The sequence below is a fragment of the Equus caballus genome, chromosome 11 (assembly GCF_041296265.1).
Source record: "Equus caballus isolate H_3958 breed thoroughbred chromosome 11, TB-T2T, whole genome shotgun sequence".
Classification (NCBI taxonomy): Eukaryota; Metazoa; Chordata; class Mammalia; order Perissodactyla; family Equidae; genus Equus; species Equus caballus.
The window spans coordinates 23,119,314-23,138,046 of NC_091694.1; the positions used below are offsets into that span (position 1 = coordinate 23,119,314).

An 18,733-nucleotide genomic window follows, 5' to 3' on the forward strand; every position below is an offset into this window, starting at 1 on the left:
GCAGGAAAACCCAGCTCCAGCATTCAAGGCCGTTTGTCCACTTTCTGCTGCCTGTCCCTCTCACCACTCCTCCTCCTCCTTGCTTACCTGCAGCTTCCAGAACAGGCTGTTCTGTTTCACACCTCTGTGCCTTTGCCCGGGCTGTTCCCTCTGCCTAGAATACTCTGGTCCCTCTGCCTTCCAGCCCACTCCATAGCTTCTGTCAAACTCAGCCTGAGACGCACCTTTGTGCCCACGGCGCCCTATCCCGAAGTCTGCTTAGAGAGACCCTCTGTGTTACTGCGCTCTCTGGGTCAGAATTTGCTGGAAGGCCTTGAGCACAGGGATCAGGCGCCCCCAGTGCCCAGAGCCACTCCAGGCACTTTGTAGGACCTCCTGGTTTAGATGTCTCAAATGTAGACCCTCACAGGCCCTGCCTGGCAGCCCTCCCTGAAGGACGTCCACTGCTGATTTCTGTGCAGTCTGCAGGGGGCGGTGTGGGCCCAGGCTGGCCCCAGGCTCTCCCGTGCTGTTTTCAGCCGGGTCTACCCTCTTCCAGCCAGAAAATCTCTCCTTAGGAGGAGTTAACAAGCTGGACCTCGAAGGAGGAGTTAAAGGCAGTGTCCATCCTCAAAACCTCCTCGGCATCGCCACCCTCATGCTTCTCCCACGTAGTAATCCAGAGTCACCCTCGCCTCTAACGCCTGGGGCCAGTTGCTTGCAAACCTCACCCTCCCTCTTTCCCATCAGCTCTTAGCAACAGCCTCCACCCCAGTCTGTGCCTAGGACCCATGTGCAGGAAAAGATCCTCCTTTAAGAATCTGGGACCCTCAGGGCTCATCTCTCTCAAACAGCTCCCCAGTCACTGGGCTCCACCCTCTTGCTCACCCCAAAGTGATGACATTGCTGTTACCTTGGTAACAGATGCTTTGTGGGTGAGTAGGGGGAATGGACTAGAGAAAGAAAGTGGCTTCAGGACACTCTTAGAGGCATGGGAAGTGGGGGGTGGACAAACTGGCACAGGGCCTGGGGAAGGGCAGCCAGAGGCTGTGACCACCCCTACCACCACCACACCACGGCTGCTGTCAGTCCTATGTCCCCAGCCTCAAGGAGAAAAGAGAGACTAGAAGGGAATGTCTTCCTGGAAAGAGAGGTTTTCCTCGTGGAGGAGAGGGAAACATCCCAACTCATTATCCCCCTCGCAGGAGAGCAAGTCTCCCGGAGAGCTCCAGCTTGGCGGAGGAGTGGGGGAAGGGATTGCATAGACTAGAGCCCAGGTTGTTCCCCTTCAGGGAGCCTGGGGCACAGAGAGAGGGAACAGCTCACCCACAGCATGTTAGGGACAGTGCCACCGGCAGTGGGAGGGCAGCTCTATGCCAGTGTCCCGAGCTCCAGAGGTTGGTGGCAGCAGGGGGTGGAGGGGCCCTCCTCCAGCCCCTGGGGACCTGGCTGTCCCAAATGCCACAGCCGGGAAGTGTGTCAGGCACTTGCGTAAGAGCCTTCTGTATTTCCATAAAATCATAATTACCGATGCCTGCCATTGGCCTTAGCTCATTAGAGAGGTATCTGCCTCTGGGGCCCCGGGGGCGCCTGGCAGGGGAGAGAGGGGAGACTGGACAAGGCCAGGCCTCTCCTGTGTTCTCCACGTCCCCAGCCTCACTGAACTTGGGCCCTCTTCCTCTCCCAGCTGGGAGATGAGAACCCAGACTTGGCCTCAACTGTGACGGACGCCCCTACCCTAGGAGCCCCGATTCTAAAGCTGGAGAGAAAGGCCAGCCATTCATGTTTTCAGCTTGGGCTGTCCTTGGCAACCCATGGGGGCAGAGGCCACAGCAGGGAGGGGCTTGAACTGAAAGTGTTTATGGGAGAAAATAGGTCAGTCCTTAGGGAAGGAGATGCAATCCTTCACCTCAGAGAATCTCAACCTCTCAGAGTGGAGGGGCCCTGGGGGTCATTCAGGCTGGTGGTTCTTAATCTTTTGGGGATCTTAGATTCTCTAAGGAGCAGATGAAATCTCTGGACTCTCCCCAAGAAAATGCTTATCCTCCAAATTTTTACACAGCTTCATGGGGTTCATGAGCTCCCTGAAGCTCATCTGCAAGCCCAAGGTCAAGAATTGCTAATAGGGCCGGCCCCATGGCCGAGTGGTTAAGGTCACGTGCTCTGCTTCAGTGGCCCAGGGTTTTGCCGGTTTGGATCCATGGCACTGCTCATCAGGTCATGCTGAGGCAGCATGCCACATGCCACAACTAGAAGGACCCACAACTAAGAATATACAACTATGTACTGGGGGGCTTTGGGGAGAAAAAGGGGGAAAAAAAAAAAATCTTTGAATGGAATACTACTCAGCCATAAAAAAGGATAAAATCTTCCCATTCACAAAAACATGGATGGACCTTGAGGGTATTATGTTAAGTGAAATAAACCAGATAGAGAAAGACAATCTCTGTATGACTCCACTCATATGTGGAGGTTAAACATGTAGACAAAGAAAACAGATTAGTGGCTACCAGGGGAAAGGGGGGGTGGAGGGTGGGCACAAAGGGTGAAGTGGTGCACCTACAACACGACTGACAAACAATAATGTACAACTGAAATTCCACAAGGTTGTAAACTATCATAATCTCAATAAAAAGTTAAAATAAATAAATTAAACTTAAAAAGAATCTCTAATAATAATAATAACTATCTGCACTTACTCTGTCCAGCTCTTTACATATATTAACTCATTTAATCCTCAAAAGAACACTAAGAGATATACAATTATTGTCCCCATTTCCACCTGATCTAGTCCAATTCTGTCAATCTAAAAAGAAGAAAACTGAAGTCCCTCCAGGCCAAGGTCACAGAACAGAAAGAAAAGTCAGACCAGAATGAGGACCAGGCTCTCTGAATGTGCTGGACATTGTGATGCATGCAGATTTGAAGTCATCTGGTCCATCCCTCTGTCCCCCCGCTCCACAGAGCCCAGCGCCGGCTCTGGTTCACTCAGCTCTCCCAGTAAGAGGCACCCCAGTGCTTCCATTAGGGCTTCCCGTCTACAGAGCCCTTCTGAGAGTGTGATCGCCACCATCCCTCTGCAGCACCTCGCCCCTTGTGCTGCCCATCCCTCATTTCTGCCCTCGGAACTTGAGATGGGACAATGTTCCTCCTTCCCCAGGAGGAGCTAGCCTGGCTGCTCCCGCCTGTCCCCAGCCACTGCAGTGGGAGTTGTCGGCACCGAGACAATGACTCAGACTCAGTTCATGAAAGACCGCTCTGAAACACGAAAGCTGCAGGCCAGAAAGGACATCCGGAGGTCATGGGATCCAGCCCCCGCCTCCTCCACATCTGCCCCACCTCATGCTTCCGATGCCAAGACCAGATGGGCCCCAAGGCCCACCAACTTCCCTGCCTTTCCTTGGTCACCGGTACCGCCGATTCCCGTGGGAATACTTCCCTGTGTCTAGTGAGACTTTCCTTCTGTGTCATTCCCCATGGAATAACAGGCGCCAAATGACCCAGGAAAGTGAGGGAAGGAAGCTGTTTCTTCTCTCTGCCTCAGGGAGAGCCCTGGGAAATGACAAGTCTTCCAGAAGAATGGAGAGAAAGAAGGAAATAACTTTCCCTGCCCGTCTTTCCCGGGCTAGGGGGCATACTGGGCTAGCTCATTTGTTCCCCTAACAGTGAGGTAGGCACAATCTCCATTTTGCTGATGAAGACATCAAGGCTCTAAAAAGCTTAATTTCCTACCCAAGGTCACACAGTTAATTAGTGACCTTACAGGTATTGGACTCTAAGGAAACCAGAGGCCCTGCTCTTTGGGGAGAAACAGGAGGACCTCCCCCCAGGAGGTCACCAAACACAGAAGTCCCCGATCAGTCCAGCTCAAGACAGGTGGAGGGCCAGATGACCCTACCTCAAGGTGCTCCAAGCATCCCTAAGACTGAGCTGCCCAGGGAGGGGACATTGGGCTGAGCAGGACTGGGCAAGAGGGAGGAGGGCAGCCCTCCGAGGGGATTGGAGGTAGTGAACAGGCCTTTGGAGAAAGTGGTTTGAGGGCTGAGGCTAGGTGCTATTACAGCTCCTTTCAGGACAGCTGGCACTCAGAGCATCTGTGGCTGCAGTGAGTGGATCTGGAGGGGGAGAGGACCAAGCCCCCACAACCACAAACCCTCTCGTCTGCCCTTGTCCTACTTCTGCCACTGGCAAATAAATCTCTATTCCTGGACACAGTAACCTGAGCAGTGCTCCAACGGTGAGCTCGTCCTCCGGAGGACAGAGATCGCATGAATGGCTATGTGCATGGGGTGGGGGGCAGGGGGAACACAGGGTTCAGTCCCTGTCTTCCAGGGCTGGCATAAAGTCAAGACCCTCTGGAGTGCCACCCCCCAACCTCATCACCCACAGCAGATGGAGGAAGAGGGAGACTTAGACTCAGAAGTCTCTCTGCCCACATCCAGGCAAGGATTCTCTCAACTCCCAACCTAGCTCCCTCTGGACAAGCCAGGAGATGAAGCTAGACCTTTTGGTCAGGGCAAGAAGGGACAGGAGGTGAGGGAGGAGGACCTGGGGAAGTGGCAGGTAAGCAACATGCATTAGAAGAAGCAGACAGGCCAAGTGGACAGAGGACACCTTGGAGGGTAAGAACCCGCCTCCCGCCATCTCTCCCTACCGGCCCATCTACCTCCATTTGCGGTAGGATCTTTAGGAGGGAGGCGTGTCTTGGCGAGGTCTGGGGACCTTAGGTGTGAGGATTGAGGCTTCTTCTCTCCTGAAGTCCAGACACCAAGACTGGAAAGGTATAGGGTTGTCCCACTTTCCATCCACAAAGGAGGGCTTGTCAAGCCTGGCCTTTGACACATGGTAAGTCGTCCTTTCTCTGCTTGAGGAAACCCCTACCTCATACTCCAGGGGTGTGTATATTTGGAAAGAGCCTGTCCAGGGCGGAGAGACATCCAATGAATGGGGCGCAAGGGTCCCCATTCTTCTGCCACTGCACTTTCAGAAAGTCCTAATTTTGATTTCACTCTCAGCTGTCCTTCTGCAGATCCAACTTATTTCTATTCTCCCCAACCCCATTCAGACTCTACTATGATCTCCGGAGGCTTCCTTCAACCTCGTCACGCCCCCTCATTCGGGGGTTTTCAGTGTAAAACTGGCCGCTTCCACTTCTTTACCCTTCAAGCCCCTCCCGGTCTTGTCGAGCCCCGCCCCCCCAGGCTCCGCCCAGCTCGCCCTCCTGGCCACCGCGGCAGCCAATAGCTGAGAACCTGATTTGCATAGCGGCGCGGGGGTGCCGCGGAGGGAAGGGGGAGGGAGCAGACGACCTCCTAAATCAAAGTTAGGAGGCGAGGACTGGGCGGAGGGGCCGCGGGTGCCGGGCTGGGGCCGGCGGGGTGGTGGGGGGGAAGGGGCGGGGGGAGGGGGATGGGGGGCGGGCTCAGAGGACGGCGGAGCCGGCCGGACACGGACAGCTCCGTCTCTCCCTCCCTCGGCTCATCCCCGCGTCCCCACTTCCCTCCTCCCCTCGCTGGGAGCAGCATCCTCTGCAGACCCTCGGTCCTCACTCCTGGGCTTGTCCGGCTTCCGCGGCTCCGTGTAATTACCTTCCCTCACCGGCCAACCCGGGAACTTTCTCCGCCCGCGCCCGGGAGTAGGGGGTGGCCTTGCCTGGGTGGGTTTCAGCTGGGGTTCATTGGGGGACAGTCTCTGGAGAAGGGCTTCAGGGTCCCAGAGAGACGCCCGCCGCCCGCAACCTGCCCCCGGCGGGCCTGCCGTCGGGTCTCGGCACCCTCTCTTCCCCTCTCCCCGAACCATGACCGAAATGAGTGAGAAGGAGAACGAACCGGATGACGCGGCCACCCACACACCCCCGGGGACCGGCTCTGCCCTCCAGGAAACCAAGGTAATTCGGGAGTCACAAGGCCTGGACCTCTTGCCCGGGGCGCCCCCGGCCCAGGTGCCCTCCCGATGCGGTCGTCACTGTGGGCCCGGGTGCCCTGGGGTCAGGATGGCGGAGCCCCTGTGATCCTTAAGGCTCCGCGCGGCGACCCGCGGGGAGTGGCTTCGCGAGGAGGGGCCACAAGGAGCCCCCATCACACGAGCACGACACGCCCTTGCGCGCGTGATGAGCGGACGCGCTACCGTGACCCTCAGGGAGGTGGTAACTGGTCTTTGTTGGAGGGAATCGGCGCGGCGGAGGCGGAGGGAGTGTGTAGCTGTGTGTAGCGGGTTTGGGACGGTGTACGCGCCCGTGTGTGCGTGCGAGGCGCACCCCTCCCGTGTCTGCCAGGTCTCTGTCGTAGCTCCGTCTGTCCCTGTCTCTTTGCCTGTGTCTCTCTGAAAATGTCTCTACAACCTGTTTGTCTCTGTCTTGGTGTGTCCCTGTGTGCGTCTCTCCCGGATTCTCTTGGCGTCTCTCTGTGTTTATCGGAATCTCTCTGGATGGCTCTCTCGGACCCGCCGCAGTCCTGCGTTTTCCTGCTCCTAACCGGGTTAGGCTTGGGGACGTGAGGCCGCGGCACAGGGGTGCGCAGCTCCGAGTCGCGCTGGGGGCTGCCGCAGCGCGGGCCATCGCGGGCGGGGACCCGGGGACTGCTGTTGCGGCTCCAAAGCAGAAAGACAGGCAGCCCCACCCCCCACCCCGGGATCGGGACAGGGGGTTGGGGGGGCGGCGGGTAGAAGCAAAAAGAGAAGTCATCGTAATTAATGAATGTCATAATTAACCCTAATTATGTATGATTGTTACTCCTGCGGGAGTCACAATGAATAAATTATTCCCCAGCGAAGTCAGGCGGAGCCCAGACTCCTGGCGCTGGAGGGGGTGGGGGGAGAACGCCGCTGGCATTCAGCTCCCGCCCCCCACCTCTAATCTGGCAGCTCCCTCCCGAAGTTCTAGGTTTTCGCGGCTGACCCGCAAGAAGTTCTGCGGGAGCAACCTGAGCCGGCTGGAGATGAGGAGAGAAGGGCCGTGTCAAGGGTGCTCCCTGCCCCCTCCCAGACTTCAGGCCTAGACCTTCTCCCCTCTCCCTTCCACCCTGGTATTTGCTCCTACTCTGCTCCTGTCCTCCGGACGAAGAGGGGACAGCAAAACCCAGAAATGGGTGGGGTTTTCTGCTCCTCCTGGTATCACTTGCTCATCTATAGCTCTTTTCAATGTCGATCTTCCTCCTCATTCTGTCTTGACCACCCCCCAGGATATGAGGTTAATTCAAGGTCAAGGTCATCAAGGATGTGACCAGGGGGAGATGAGTAGGGCCAGGGTGGGGTCTGGCGGAGGTACCCCACGGAGCTCCCCATCCCCAAACCAGAGGGACCCAGTAGGTCTCCACGTCCAAGTCTTCAGAGCCACACTTGGCCTTCTCCTGCCCCCTCCAGAGAATGGAGACCCTGGGCTCTCAGACAACAGAGTTAACTCCCCCTCAGAGAGCCAAGTCTTCACTGGGAGCGGAGTGAGTTGTTGGGGTGGGAGGGTATTGCTTGGCATAGTTGTGACAGCTTCTTTCAAGCAGAGGGTCCCAGGAGCTGAGCCTCACTCTGAGTTCCAATGCCCCTGACCTTCTCAGGTGCTGTCTAGTCGCCCTGGACAGACATACACAATCCCCCTGCTTGCTTCCCAGAGGCTGGGGGGCCTCCCAGGCCCTGCCCGGCTCCTCACCCTGAGGCCTGGCCACTCCTTCCCCCACTTAAGAGCTCTCTGAAAGCAGGCAGGAGCACTGGGCAGTGCTGCCTCAGCAATCAGCAGGCTGCAAGCTCAGCTGTGTGACGACGGGAAGGTCAGAGCCCGGCAGGTCTTGTATCTCCCTCCGCCCAGCCCAAGGACCCTCCAATGCCATCACCTCTGGGTCTGAGCCCTGGAGATCCAAGGAACAGCGGAGGAGGTGGAGTGCACACCTGACCTGGCACCTCTGTCCAGGCCCATTGGAGCCCTGCCCCTTTGCCCTCCTCCCTTACACCTCACCCTTATGAAGAACTCAGTAATAATACAGGCTGGCCTGCGCGTCTGGGAGGGTAGTCATCAGGATGGCAGATGTGGGCAGAGAGAATTCAGGGCCTTTGCCAGCCTCCTTCCATCCCCCCATATCAACCTGTTCCAAAGAATCTTCTGTCTGCAGACTGTAGGGGTCGGGGAGAGGGAAGAGAGTATGTTGGTTGCTGCCCACCCAGCTCAGTTTGGGGCAGGTACAACGGGGGGGCTGCTGCCCATCAGGCAGTGAAGCCAACATTCCATTTATTCTTATTCTTCAGTGTTTGCAGGCCCCTAGGCATTTCTTGTCAGTCCAAGTCCAGCCTCCTGCCCACCTACGGTTAGGTCTCACCCTGCACTCAAGCTACTCAGTGACCCTCCTAGCGTTGGCATCACCCTCTTTGGGTACCCATCCCATCCTACTACATAGGGCCTGCCACCACCCCCTTTGGTGCCATCCATAGGTCCATAGGAATACCCCGCCATGCCAGCTCCGCCATCTGAGTCAGCTTGTGCCACGACTGCCAGCACCTGCTGCCTAGTGCCCTTTCTGAAGCTGGCAGGAAGTGAAGAGATGCTGTGGGGAATTGAGGAAAGAAGGGATTGTGCAGGGTTTGGAGAGATGGGGAGGAGCCAGGCAGGCCAGTCCCTGCCTCTGGGAAGAGATTCAGAAGAGCAGGACTGGTGGTCCAGGCTCTAAGCCAGAGAAACTCCTGGTGCATTGGGAGGGAATAGGATCCAACTGGGCCAACTTGCCAAGGTACATGGCAACTTCTCCCCATGCCAGGAAATGGGTCCTGGGACAGTGAGGGTGCCAAAAAGATAGCTGATGGGGAGATGGACAAAGGTCCTCTCTGGGAACTAGGAGTTTGGGAGTAGGAATACCTGGCCAGGCTGAGCCAAAATGAGGTTTGGGTGGCTAAGCCAGATGTCTCTGGAGTGGGCAGGCATCAAGCCACTTAGCAGAGGTGCCCCCATCCTGTCCTCCAGTCACAGCCCTTGACATCTGCCAGCCACCCTAGGTGGCATGTTGTTCCTTCCTGCTTCTCTGCTCTCCTGGGATCTGGGGCCCACAGCTGAGCCAGGAAGTTGGTGGGCAGAGTGGGGGCTGCCCTGGTGCTGGGGAACATTCTGTTCCAGAGGCCTCTGGTACCCTGCAGAGGTGGCTTTTGGCACTGAGGCCGAGTGGGGGGGGACCAGGAAAGAGCACAGGCCGGAGATTATGGAGGCTTGAAATCTCCTTCTGAGGATTATTATGGAAATAATGGCCTTGGGAGGGGGGAACTTGATTGATGTCTTCAAATATTTAAAGGACTGATGTGTAGAAGAGGGAGTAGCCCTTTCCGGAGCCAAGGGAGGAACAAGAGCCCATCGGCAAAAACCGCAGGGAGGCAGGCTTCAGCTCTATATAGGGAAGCACTTTCAGTGATTGCAGCTGCCCAAAGATGGAATGACTGTCCCAAGAGAGGGTGTGCTTCCTGTCACAAGAGGTGACCAATAGAGTGAGACAACCACTCAGGGGATGTGGCCAGGGCAGTGCAAGGTGAGAGGGTGGGCGGAGATAGCTCTAGGTGGCCAGTCTTTCAAGTCCCCTCTAAACCTAAATTTCCTGGTTGACCTGGTGGACAAGCCCATGGCACACTTGAGGGGCAGAAGCGAAGGCCAAGGCGGGACCCAGAGCAGCAGGATGCTTCTGGTCACTTGGGCTCAACAGCCAAAGCCACTGTTTCAAGTCCTGGCACTGCTACTTACCAGCTGAGGACTCATGATGAGTAAGCAGTTTAACCCATGAGCCTCAGTTCCTCATCCGACAAGTGAGGCAGTAATTGTCACCACCTCAGAGGGTAGTGCCAGGAGTAACGAGATGCCGCATAGAGTGCTAACTCAATTCCAGTGCTCTGACAATGACAGCCCCTCATTATATCTATAAGTTTATGTTTTTGCTTTTTGGACCAGAACCTTGTATTGCTTAGAGAGCATCTAGTCTTGTCTCATTCCTCTTGGATGTGGGGAAACTGAGGCTCAGAGTGAGGAAGTGAAGTGACTTGCCTTTAGCAGCAGGCTTAGTTTTGCCCCTACCTCCAGTGCATCCTCTCAGAGAACTCGTGTGCTCTATGCCCGTGGCCCCTGGGCAGAATGGTGGGTGGTTCACTCCCCTCTCTGCGCCTATCAGAGCTCCCAGAGCCACATTCAGCCCACAGAACACATTTGCATTCTAATTAATTGTCCCTCTGGCATCTGGGACCTGGGGCCCTGTTTCTCATAGACACACAAAGGAGCCCACAGTGCTGTCCAGGAAGCTGGATTTGGAAGGAGCTGGGCAACTCAGCATGCCAGACACCCCAGGGCTCTGGCCTCTCAGCTGGCACACCGGGGCCTGCCTTGTGCCCAAACATTCCCCTCTCTGTTTCCCCCTCCGTCTTGCTGCCTGCTGGCCTCCCCAGGGCTGGAGGGGCCACTACTTCCATCCCCTTGGCACAGTTGCCAGGCTGGCAGCCATGGCACACAGGCTGCCCAGTGTGCCAGCTGGGGACCCTGGCCAACTCTCCCTGCCTGAAGCCAGGCCACTGGCTCCCTTTTTTTTATTGCTGGTGGAAAGGAGTGGGCAGGGGTAGGGGAGCTCTCAACAGGAGGGGAGCAGGGCAAGGATCTGGGTAGAGAGGATTCCAGACCTCACTGTGGGCAGACTCAAGAAGGATGTGTTTGGGTGAGCAGTGGAAATGACTCCGGGCTCACTGCAGAATCCACCCTGTGCTCCAGAACATGGGCTCCATTTAGGATTCCAGCCATTTGCTCATCATTTATTCAACAAACATTGACTGAGTGCCTGTTATGTGTGGAAGCCCTGTGTGGGGATTTGAAGCAACTGTCCCTGCCCTCAGGGGGCTCACAGACCCCGGGGGGCAGTAGGAAGAAAATGACAACATAAACTGATTGGAGCTATAATAGAAGTCAGTAGTGGGTACAGCGGGCCCCAGAGGAGGGAGTGGTTCCACTAAACGGAATTCCTGCAAAGACAGCTCCTGAAGGAGGAAGAGTCATTGGAAACCCTGAAGGATAAAGAGGGTATTAACTGGATAAGGCAGAGAAGAGGACAAACACGTCAAAAGCTCAGAGGCATAAAACACGATGAGTTCAAGTCCTCCTGTCTGGGCTGCAGGTGGAAGACATGAGTTGGAAGGGCAGGTTTGGCCAAGTTGCAGAGTCTCTTGACTGGGGCAGGGGCTGGAATCCTGAGGAGCTATAAAGGTTTCAGCAGGATCAGGGATCACCATAAAGGCAGCTGGATGGAGAGCAGGTGGGCATGCTTAAAGTGGAGGCGAAGGGCTGTGGCCCTGAACCAGACTGAGGGTGCTGGGCCTGAACAAGGGCAGGGCTGTGGAGGTGATTGTAGGTGAGGGGCTGGGGAGGTGATTGTAGGCAAGGGGCTGGGGAGGTGTTTTGGAGGGAGAATCAGCCCTGAGGATGAGGGTGCAGGATGACCACTCCCCACCCCCTAGGCTGTTCAAGAACACAGCTGGAAACTGGGGACCTGGTGTGTTTTGTTTGGCCCCCAGAGTATTATTTTTTTTAACTCGAGTAAATGGTACACCCATACAATGAAATCTGTATAGCCATAAAAAAGAATGATGAAACTCCTTATGTATTCGTATAGAACGATTACCAAGATTTACTGTTAAGTGAAAAATCAAGGCAGAGGAAAAATAGTATACTGCTATTTCTGCAAAGAAAAAAGGAAATAAAACCTCCTGAATTTGTTTCTATCCAATTTCACATAAAAGTCTGGATTTCTTTTGAAAAACTGGAAAACCTGGCAACACTGGGCTGGCCATACAGAGTAGCCTTTATTGGCCAGAAAGGCCAGCAGCTGCTCCTTGGGTCTCTAGTTTGCCACAGGCCCCACCACTCCTATGTGCCTACTCAGCCAGAACTCCTTTACCCCTGGAGATTACCTGCCTGGCTCCTGCAGGCATCTGGGATTGTGACCCACCTGCTGCAACTTGGCAGCCTCTCTCTCCATACTTCATATCACCTCTGGCCCTCAGCCTTCAGGCTGCTGCTGACCAAGGAGATGTCCTGGAGGGAAGCCAGCCCCCTCACGGCTTCCACTCACAGGCCCTCTTCCTCTCTCAGCTCCAGTGGTTCAAGCGCTCATTTTCCCTCAAAACCATCCTCCGAAGTAAGAGTGTGGAGAACTTCCTCCTTCGCTCGGGCTCTGAGCTCAAGTGCCCCACCGAGGTGCTGCTGACGCCCCCAACCCCGCTGCCCCCTCCCTCCCCACCATCGGCCTCCACAGACAGGGGCCTGTCCACCCCAGCCCCCTCCCCCTGCCCAATCCCACGCCCCCTGGCACCACTCAAACCAGTGAGGCTGCACAGCTTCCAGGAACACGTCTTCAAGCGAGCCAGCCCCTGTGAGCTGTGCCACCAGCTCATTGTGGGTAGGTGCCTGAGACCCTGAGGTGGCAAGGGAAGGGGCCGAGGTGCATGCTGGGAGTGGGTCCAGGGAACTGCCTGACATTGGGGCCTGGCTACTCAGGGCTCCCAATCCTAACTGTGCCCCTCACCCTGGCTGGACAAATGAGCACCCTTGGCAGGGTGGATGCCCAGTGTTGCTGTGTTTACTAACAACACAGGCTTCAGTGCCAGTTCACATGCTGACTGTATGAGGGGTAGGCACAAGGCTCCAAGGCTGGCATGAGGATGCCCAACCCCCGCTCTCTCCCCATACCCTACCCGCCTCCTTTGCTCCTCACCCATGGGTGCATCCCCTCTTGAACAACTCCTCTTGCCGAACCCAAATTCTTCCCAGGAAACTCCAAGCAGGGCTTGCGATGTAAGACCTGCAAAGTCAGCGTCCACCTCTGGTGCTCCGAGGAGATCTCCCACCAGCAATGCCCAGGCAAGACGGTGAGTGGTGACCATGCGAAGACAGCTGGCTGAGTGCTCCCAGGACTGGCATGTGGGGGAATGAGTGCACCTCAAGGCTAGTTCTTCCTGTGGGGTGGTCCTTGGCCTTGGGCGAAGCCAAACTCTCGGTGAGTTGTGACCTCCCCGTGCCCTCTCTCTGCCCCCTCTTGCCACAGTCCTCCTCCTTCCGCCGCAACTTCAGCTCCCCGCTCCTGGTGCATGAGCCGCCACCCGCCTGTGTCACAAACAGAGAGTCCCCACCCACGGGTGAGTGTCCCCCAGTTGGCCCTGATCCCAATGTGGTGCCATGAGAAACTCATGTATTCCTCAGATGGGCACCTGAGTCATGTGGCACTGCCAGTTCTTGACACTGCTACCACTTCCCTTCTCTGGATGCTCCTGTCCTGAATGTCGGGTTCATTCATTCATCTGTCAACAGACACTTTATCGAGCACCTACTAAGTGCAGGCACTGTGCTAGACACAAGGACACAACACTAAAGAAGGTGGAGTTCACGGTCTAGGAAGGGAGCTATCCATCTAGAAATGGATGATCACACAAACATCACTTAGTCATCATTCGGACGAACGCCTGAAGAGAGACAGGCAGGAAATAAAGAGAGGATAAAGCAGGCACCGTCCTCATTTGCACAGACATGAAGGATGGGGAGTTAGTCCCCTGAGGATCTGGGGAAGGCTGGTGTGGGCAGAGGGTGGCATGAGGCAGGAAGGGGCACACAGTTAAAGAAAGGACGGTGTGGCTGGGGCTGAGGGAGTGAGAGCAAGAGGGTACAACGTGACCACGGGTGCAGAGCGGGGCCCATTTTAGAATTGTTCTTTGGACTTTATTCTAAGGGCACTTTTTGTGTCCTTGCAAGAGTATTCTGGCTCCTGTGTGGATTGGAGGGGCTGGAGCGGAAGCAGGGAGCCCAGTTGCGAGGCCGTGACGGTTGCTAAGAGAGTTTGGTAGCTTGGACCAAGCTGGTAGCAGTGGAGATGGAGAGAAGTGGGCAGATTCTGGAAATGTCTGGGCGGTAGGACTAGGTGATGGAATGAATCTGGGCAGCGAGGAGAGTGAAGGGTCAAGGCTGCTCCTGGTCTCTGCGTGGGCACCATGGGAGGACTTGGAGCTCTCACTGGGATGAGGAAGACCTGAGAGGGGCAGGTGAGGGGAGATGGGGAGTTCGGCCTAGAGCATGCTGAGCTGGGGAGCCGCGGTGGGGGGAGCCAGGACCAGAGATACGGGGCTTCAGGGCAGAGCAAGGCTGGCAGCTGGGTGCCTGGCCTTGAGGGTGGATCCTTGGCAGGGGCCAGCGGGAAGGTGGACCCTGTCTACGAGACCCTGCGCTATGGCACCTCCTTAGCGCTGATGAACCGCTCCAGCTTCAGCAGCGCCTCTGAGTCCCCCACGCGGAGCCTGGTACGGTGGGCACCAAAGGAGAGCCTTGGGGGCAGGGGTCTCAGGGTGAGGCTCCAGAGGCTGAGCCCTTCCCTCTCTCTGACCCCAGAGTGAGCGGGATGAGCTGAATGAGGATGGGGAAGGCAGCATCCGCAGCTCGGAGGAGGGCCCTGGTGACAGTGGTGAGTGGCTGGGGACCAAAGGGCAGGAATGGAGCACAATGTGAACTGCTCCCTGCTGTCTCACACCCTGGCCCCACCCTGGCATCCCCAGTATTCACAGCCCCAGCGGAGAGCGAAGGGTCAGGAGCAGAGGAGAAGAGCCCTGGACAACAGGTGAGATTATGCTGGCACTGAGCCCCCGCAGGCCAGGCAGGAAGGGGATGTCGCTGGCTCATAGGTGGGTGAGAGCATGGTGAGTGGGGCCATCACTGCCCCATCATTTATCCTCAGTCTACACGGACAGGCAATGCCAGGGCGGGTAGGCACGGGGAGCAGGGGCTGTTACCCCTCCCACCACTGGCCTAACACCTATTGCACCCATTCCTGCTCCCCCAAGGGTGGGCAGCTCCAGGGTGCAGCAGGCAGAGGAGTATCCCCCTTCTCCATCCCTGGCCCGGTCCCCCCAGGGGTGTGTGAGTACAGCAAGTGGGAGAGTCTGACCTCTCCCTGTCATTGACCCAGGAGCACCGTGTCCCACCTCCTAGCCCCCCAAGGTAGGCAAGGTCAGGGCAAAAGGATAGTGGGTGGAGTGAGGAGGGGGTTACCCTCCCATCACTGACCCAGAGCTTTTCCACAGGTCCCCAAACCCCCCCTGCGAAAGGACGTGGGGCCCATGTATTCCTACGTCGCACTCTACAAGTTTCTGCCCCAGGAAAACAATGACCTGGCTCTACAGTAAGTCCTCTTTGCGGCCCAGCCCCACTGGGCAGCCACCTGCTCCCACCTCAGGGGTCTGCAGTCCCAGAGCTTGCAACATGAGTGGAAGGGGGCCCTTCAGGAACCTCCTTGCATGCTTGAGGCTGCTCAGCCGAGAGAGGAGCCGGAGCTGCACAGAGCCCAAGAGTGATTGGTGCTGATGTCTCCTGCCACCTGCCTGGGCTCTGTCGTCCAGAGTGCCTGCCATACCTGTGGTCACACAGTGTCCTCTGAGGGCATCGAGAGGCCTTCCTCAGCTTAGGGGGCCACGCAGGGGGTCTGGGGGCCCAGGATTGTTGGGACGCAGAGAGGGCAGGTCCCTTCTGGCCCATGTGTTACCCCAGCTCTCTCCTCCCAGGCCTGGAGACCGGATCGTGCTGGTGGATGACTCGAATGAGGACTGGTGGAAGGTGACTTGGCAGGGGGGTGCAGAGGGCCCACGGCAGGCGCCTCAGCCGACCCCTCTCTCAATGGGCACTGCCCCACTTTCTCTCCAGGCCCCAAACATCTCCCCTTCTCTAGCCGCTGGCACTGGCCAAGCCTAGGACCAACCCTTGGGCCTTGCTCTCAGTTTGATCCTCCCTGCCTCAGCTTTGTCCCTCTGCCCACCTTGTACCCTTTCCAGACCAGAAGCCACCTGACTGCCAGGAGGCTTGAACGAAGAGAGCCCACGGTCTGGAGGATGACGGCATGGGCTCCGAGTGGGCACTGGGTCTAGAGAAAGTGGTGCGGCCGGGGGTGGCGCTGGTGCTCATTGCCAACCTCGTCCCCAGGGCAAGATTGGTGACCGGGTTGGCTTCTTCCCAGCCAATTTTGTGCAGCGGGTGAGGCCAGGCGAGAACGTTTGGCGCTGCTGCCAACCATTCTCCGGGAACAAGGAACAGGGTTACATGAGCCTCAAGGAGAATCAGGTGAGTGCCTGGGCTCTGTGGTGGCTGGAGAGGTGGACGTGGGAGAGAGGCAGCATGGGCTCTGGCTGGGTGAGTGCCCTGGAGGAGGATACTCACATCCTGGCAGCAGCAGGGAAGACAGGTTAGAGGCAGTGGGACGCAGGGTCCTCTTTTCCTTCCCTGCTGGGGAACTGGGGCTGCTGACCAACATAGGCAAGGGCAGCTTGGAGGAGGGGAGGAGCCCTAGATTAGGAGTCTAGAGGCTCGAGTTCGAATGCTGGCTCTGCCTCTGGCTTGTGTAAACTTCTCCCGCTGTTAGCTGCCCTGCGAAATGGGAGTGGGGCCAGGCATGACCAGCTGATCTCAAAGGTCAGCCCTAAAGCGCTATTCAGTATCTGCTGATGTCCTGGTCTTGCTGCTGCTCCCGGTACTCTCATGGGATCTGCTCCCATCACCCCAGCGGAGGGCTCCATCCACATCTGATGCTGGTCCCATCGTCCCCTGGGATGGCCCCCTGGGAACCATCAGCAGGACTCGGGCCCAGGGCTGCAGGCAGTGCCAGGCCTCAGCTCCATGTCTCTCCCGCTCAGATCTGTGTGGGCATGGGCAGGAGCAAGGATGCTGACGGCTTCATCCGCGTCAGCAGCGGCAAGAAGCGGGGCCTGGTGCCAGCCTATACCCTGACTGAGATCTGAGAGGAGCCAAGAGGACCCAGATGCCACCCCTGCCCATGCCCAGCCCTTGCATCTGGCCCTGGAGGGGGAGAAGGCCTCTGCCCACATTTTTCCTCCCTCCGCCTCTCTCCTAGGGGCCACTCACCGTGGCTTGGGAGCCTTTGGCACTGAGTGGGTGGGGTGCCCTGAGGGGGTTGCTCCTCTGGGACTTGGGGGGTGGAGAAGGAGGAGAAAGTGAGAGATGGGGGAAGTTCCAGATAGGTCCCCCCAGTGCCAGGCACCCCCTGTCCAGTTGCCATGCTGAGTCCAACCCTGGGGGCATTCCTGGGGAACGTACCTGCTGCTTCTTCCAGAGAGCCTTCCTGTGCCCACACCACCTTTGCATGCCTGACACCGCCCCTCTGCTTGGGTCTATGTGTGTGTGGCCATGCGGCTGCCCCTTTGGAAGTGGGGCCTTGGGAAGGTCCTTCCTGGGTCCCTCAGCCCTCCACCCTGGGTTGGGAGGGTCCTGAGTCCACCTCTTGGTCTCACCACCTCTGTCACTCCATCACTTCTCAGGAAAGTTCTGCGGGAATCTCTCCCATTACTTGAAACCTGGGCGGACAGAGGAGGGAAGGGCTGAGGTCCGGGGAGGGTGTGGCAAATCAGACTGTGCCCTCAGGTAGAACAGTCACCCCAGAGCCGCCTCACCTTACCCTTGTCCACTGGAAAAGGACACCCAAGAGCGGCTTGAACACAAAAACCCATCTGAGAACAAAAACTGACCCATGCTTGGTTCAAAACGATCCCCATTTCACTGTTAGGACTCTAAAAGCCCCCAGCGGCAGGACCACCAGCCAGGGGAGCCTGTGCTTCTCAGTTCCCGTCGCAGGCCTCCCAGGCTCCCCCAGGAGCCCCACCCTCAGGACTGACCTCGCAGTGGTCCTTCCTCACCGCTTCCTCCAGGCTGTGCCCAGGACAGGGCTGCCGCCTTGGGGGTCCCTTTTCTGGCTGTATCTGCTCCCTTGTCCTGCACACAGAGCTGTAGGAGGAAGAGGGAGTGGAAGACAGACAAAGAAGGTGGAACATTCTGTTTGGCCACGAGGAAAGGAAGGGGCTAGACAACCTGGGGGTGGAGTGGGCACACATAAAGGGGATCCTTCCCTTGCAGGTTGCTTTTCTCTGGTGCCAACTTCCCTCTCCTCCCAAGCTCAGAGCCTCCTCCTCTTGTGCCCCTGATCGTGCCAGCCAGTGCCCCATCCTGGGCACAGTCACACCCTCCCAGGGAGTGGGAGGGACACATCCTCATTCCCACTGGCCCCTGCCCCACTGCTCCCCTGCAGAGGTGGGGCTCAAGCCACACTGCCCTGTTTGCTGCCATGAGGCCCCCCCAGCAATGTCCCAGGGGCGGGCCCAATGCCCACTGTACATGAGGCTGCATGATGGGTCTGCTGGGGCACTGCAGAGCCCCCAGACCCCTAAGTAAATGTTTCTTGTCCCAACCTGTCTGCTCTGTGTATCTGCTTGGGATAGAGGAAGGAAAAGGGCAAGGAGTGAGGAGGGGGCTGGAGATACTGAGAGGGGACAAGCCTGAGGAGGAAGAATGTTGATCTCAGAGAGGAGGGGTGTGGGGCTGACATGCAGGGGTCTCCAAGCCTCCTCACTCGCTTCCACCCAAGCAGCCTGAGATCGGTGGGATTTGGGAGGTGTTTGGGAGAAGGGGCTGGGGAGAACCAAACGGGAGAACGTCGTGGAAAGGACCTGAGGAAGTGGGGGTGGGAAGAGGTCTGGGAGACGCTGGAGGGAGAGAGGGAAGGGTTGCGGTCACTTTCTAGTCGATGCGCTCCTGAGTCGCACAGGGGGCGGGCACCATCTCAGGATCACACACGTCCGGACTGTTCTCGCCCACCCTCCGAAACCAGCCCCGAAACCAGTTTCGGGCCTGGGGGCTCAATACCCATCGGAGATCAGTCCCATCCCCCGCAGCCCCCTAAGCCCGAGGCAAAAAAGCTGGCAGCGGGGACAGTGGCGGACAGTG

The 18,733-nt window shown here is 57.4% G+C and overlaps 2 protein-coding genes across 8 annotated transcripts in view; one reads left to right on the forward strand and one right to left on the reverse strand.

Annotated features, from left to right (window-relative positions):
- Window positions 1–5,407, reverse strand: part of LOC100068349 (transcription factor CP2-like protein 1) — a 19,678-nt gene extending 14,271 nt beyond the window's left edge. For all 5 annotated transcript variants that reach the window (XR_011422905.1, XM_070226194.1, XM_070226191.1 and 2 more), the window contains exon 1: window positions 4,646–5,407. The gene's annotated coding sequence lies outside the window, so the exon portion shown is untranslated. The remainder of the gene's footprint in view (window positions 1–4,645) is intronic.
- On the forward strand, window positions 5,398–18,197 carry STAC2 (SH3 and cysteine rich domain 2). Of its 3 annotated transcripts, XR_002811476.2 has the most exons (12): window positions 5,404–5,866; window positions 12,062–12,368; window positions 12,740–12,837; window positions 13,014–13,104; window positions 14,144–14,256; window positions 14,345–14,417; window positions 14,509–14,570; window positions 14,919–14,950; window positions 15,034–15,131; window positions 15,511–15,562; window positions 15,926–16,063; window positions 16,633–18,197. XR_002811476.2 is itself a non-coding variant. In XM_023652615.2 (11 exons), the coding sequence occupies exons 1-11, from the start codon at window positions 5,777–5,779 to the stop codon at window positions 16,735–16,737; spliced, it is 1,227 nt and encodes a 408-aa protein (XP_023508383.1). In that variant the 5' UTR covers window positions 5,398–5,776; the 3' UTR covers window positions 16,738–18,197. The 3 variants fall into 3 exon arrangements, 2 of the variants coding, with proteins under 2 accessions (XP_023508383.1, XP_023508384.1); XM_023652615.2 differs by lacking the exon at window positions 14,919–14,950 and having other exon boundaries at window positions 5,398–5,866; XM_023652616.2 differs by lacking the exon at window positions 14,919–14,950 and having other exon boundaries at window positions 5,831–6,121.
- Window positions 18,198–18,733: the final 536 nt, after the last annotated feature.

Coding starts and splice junctions, on each gene's coding strand:
- STAC2 (XM_023652615.2), top strand. CDS start 5,777: ATGACCGAAATGAGTGAGAAGGAGAACGAACCGGATGACGCGGCCACC. Junction 15,563..15,925: donor CGAATGAGGACTGGTGGAAG/GTGACTTGGCAG, acceptor CCTCGTCCCCAG/GGCAAGATTGGTGACCGGGT. Junction 16,064..16,632: donor TGAGCCTCAAGGAGAATCAG/GTGAGTGCCTGG, acceptor TCTCCCGCTCAG/ATCTGTGTGGGCATGGGCAG.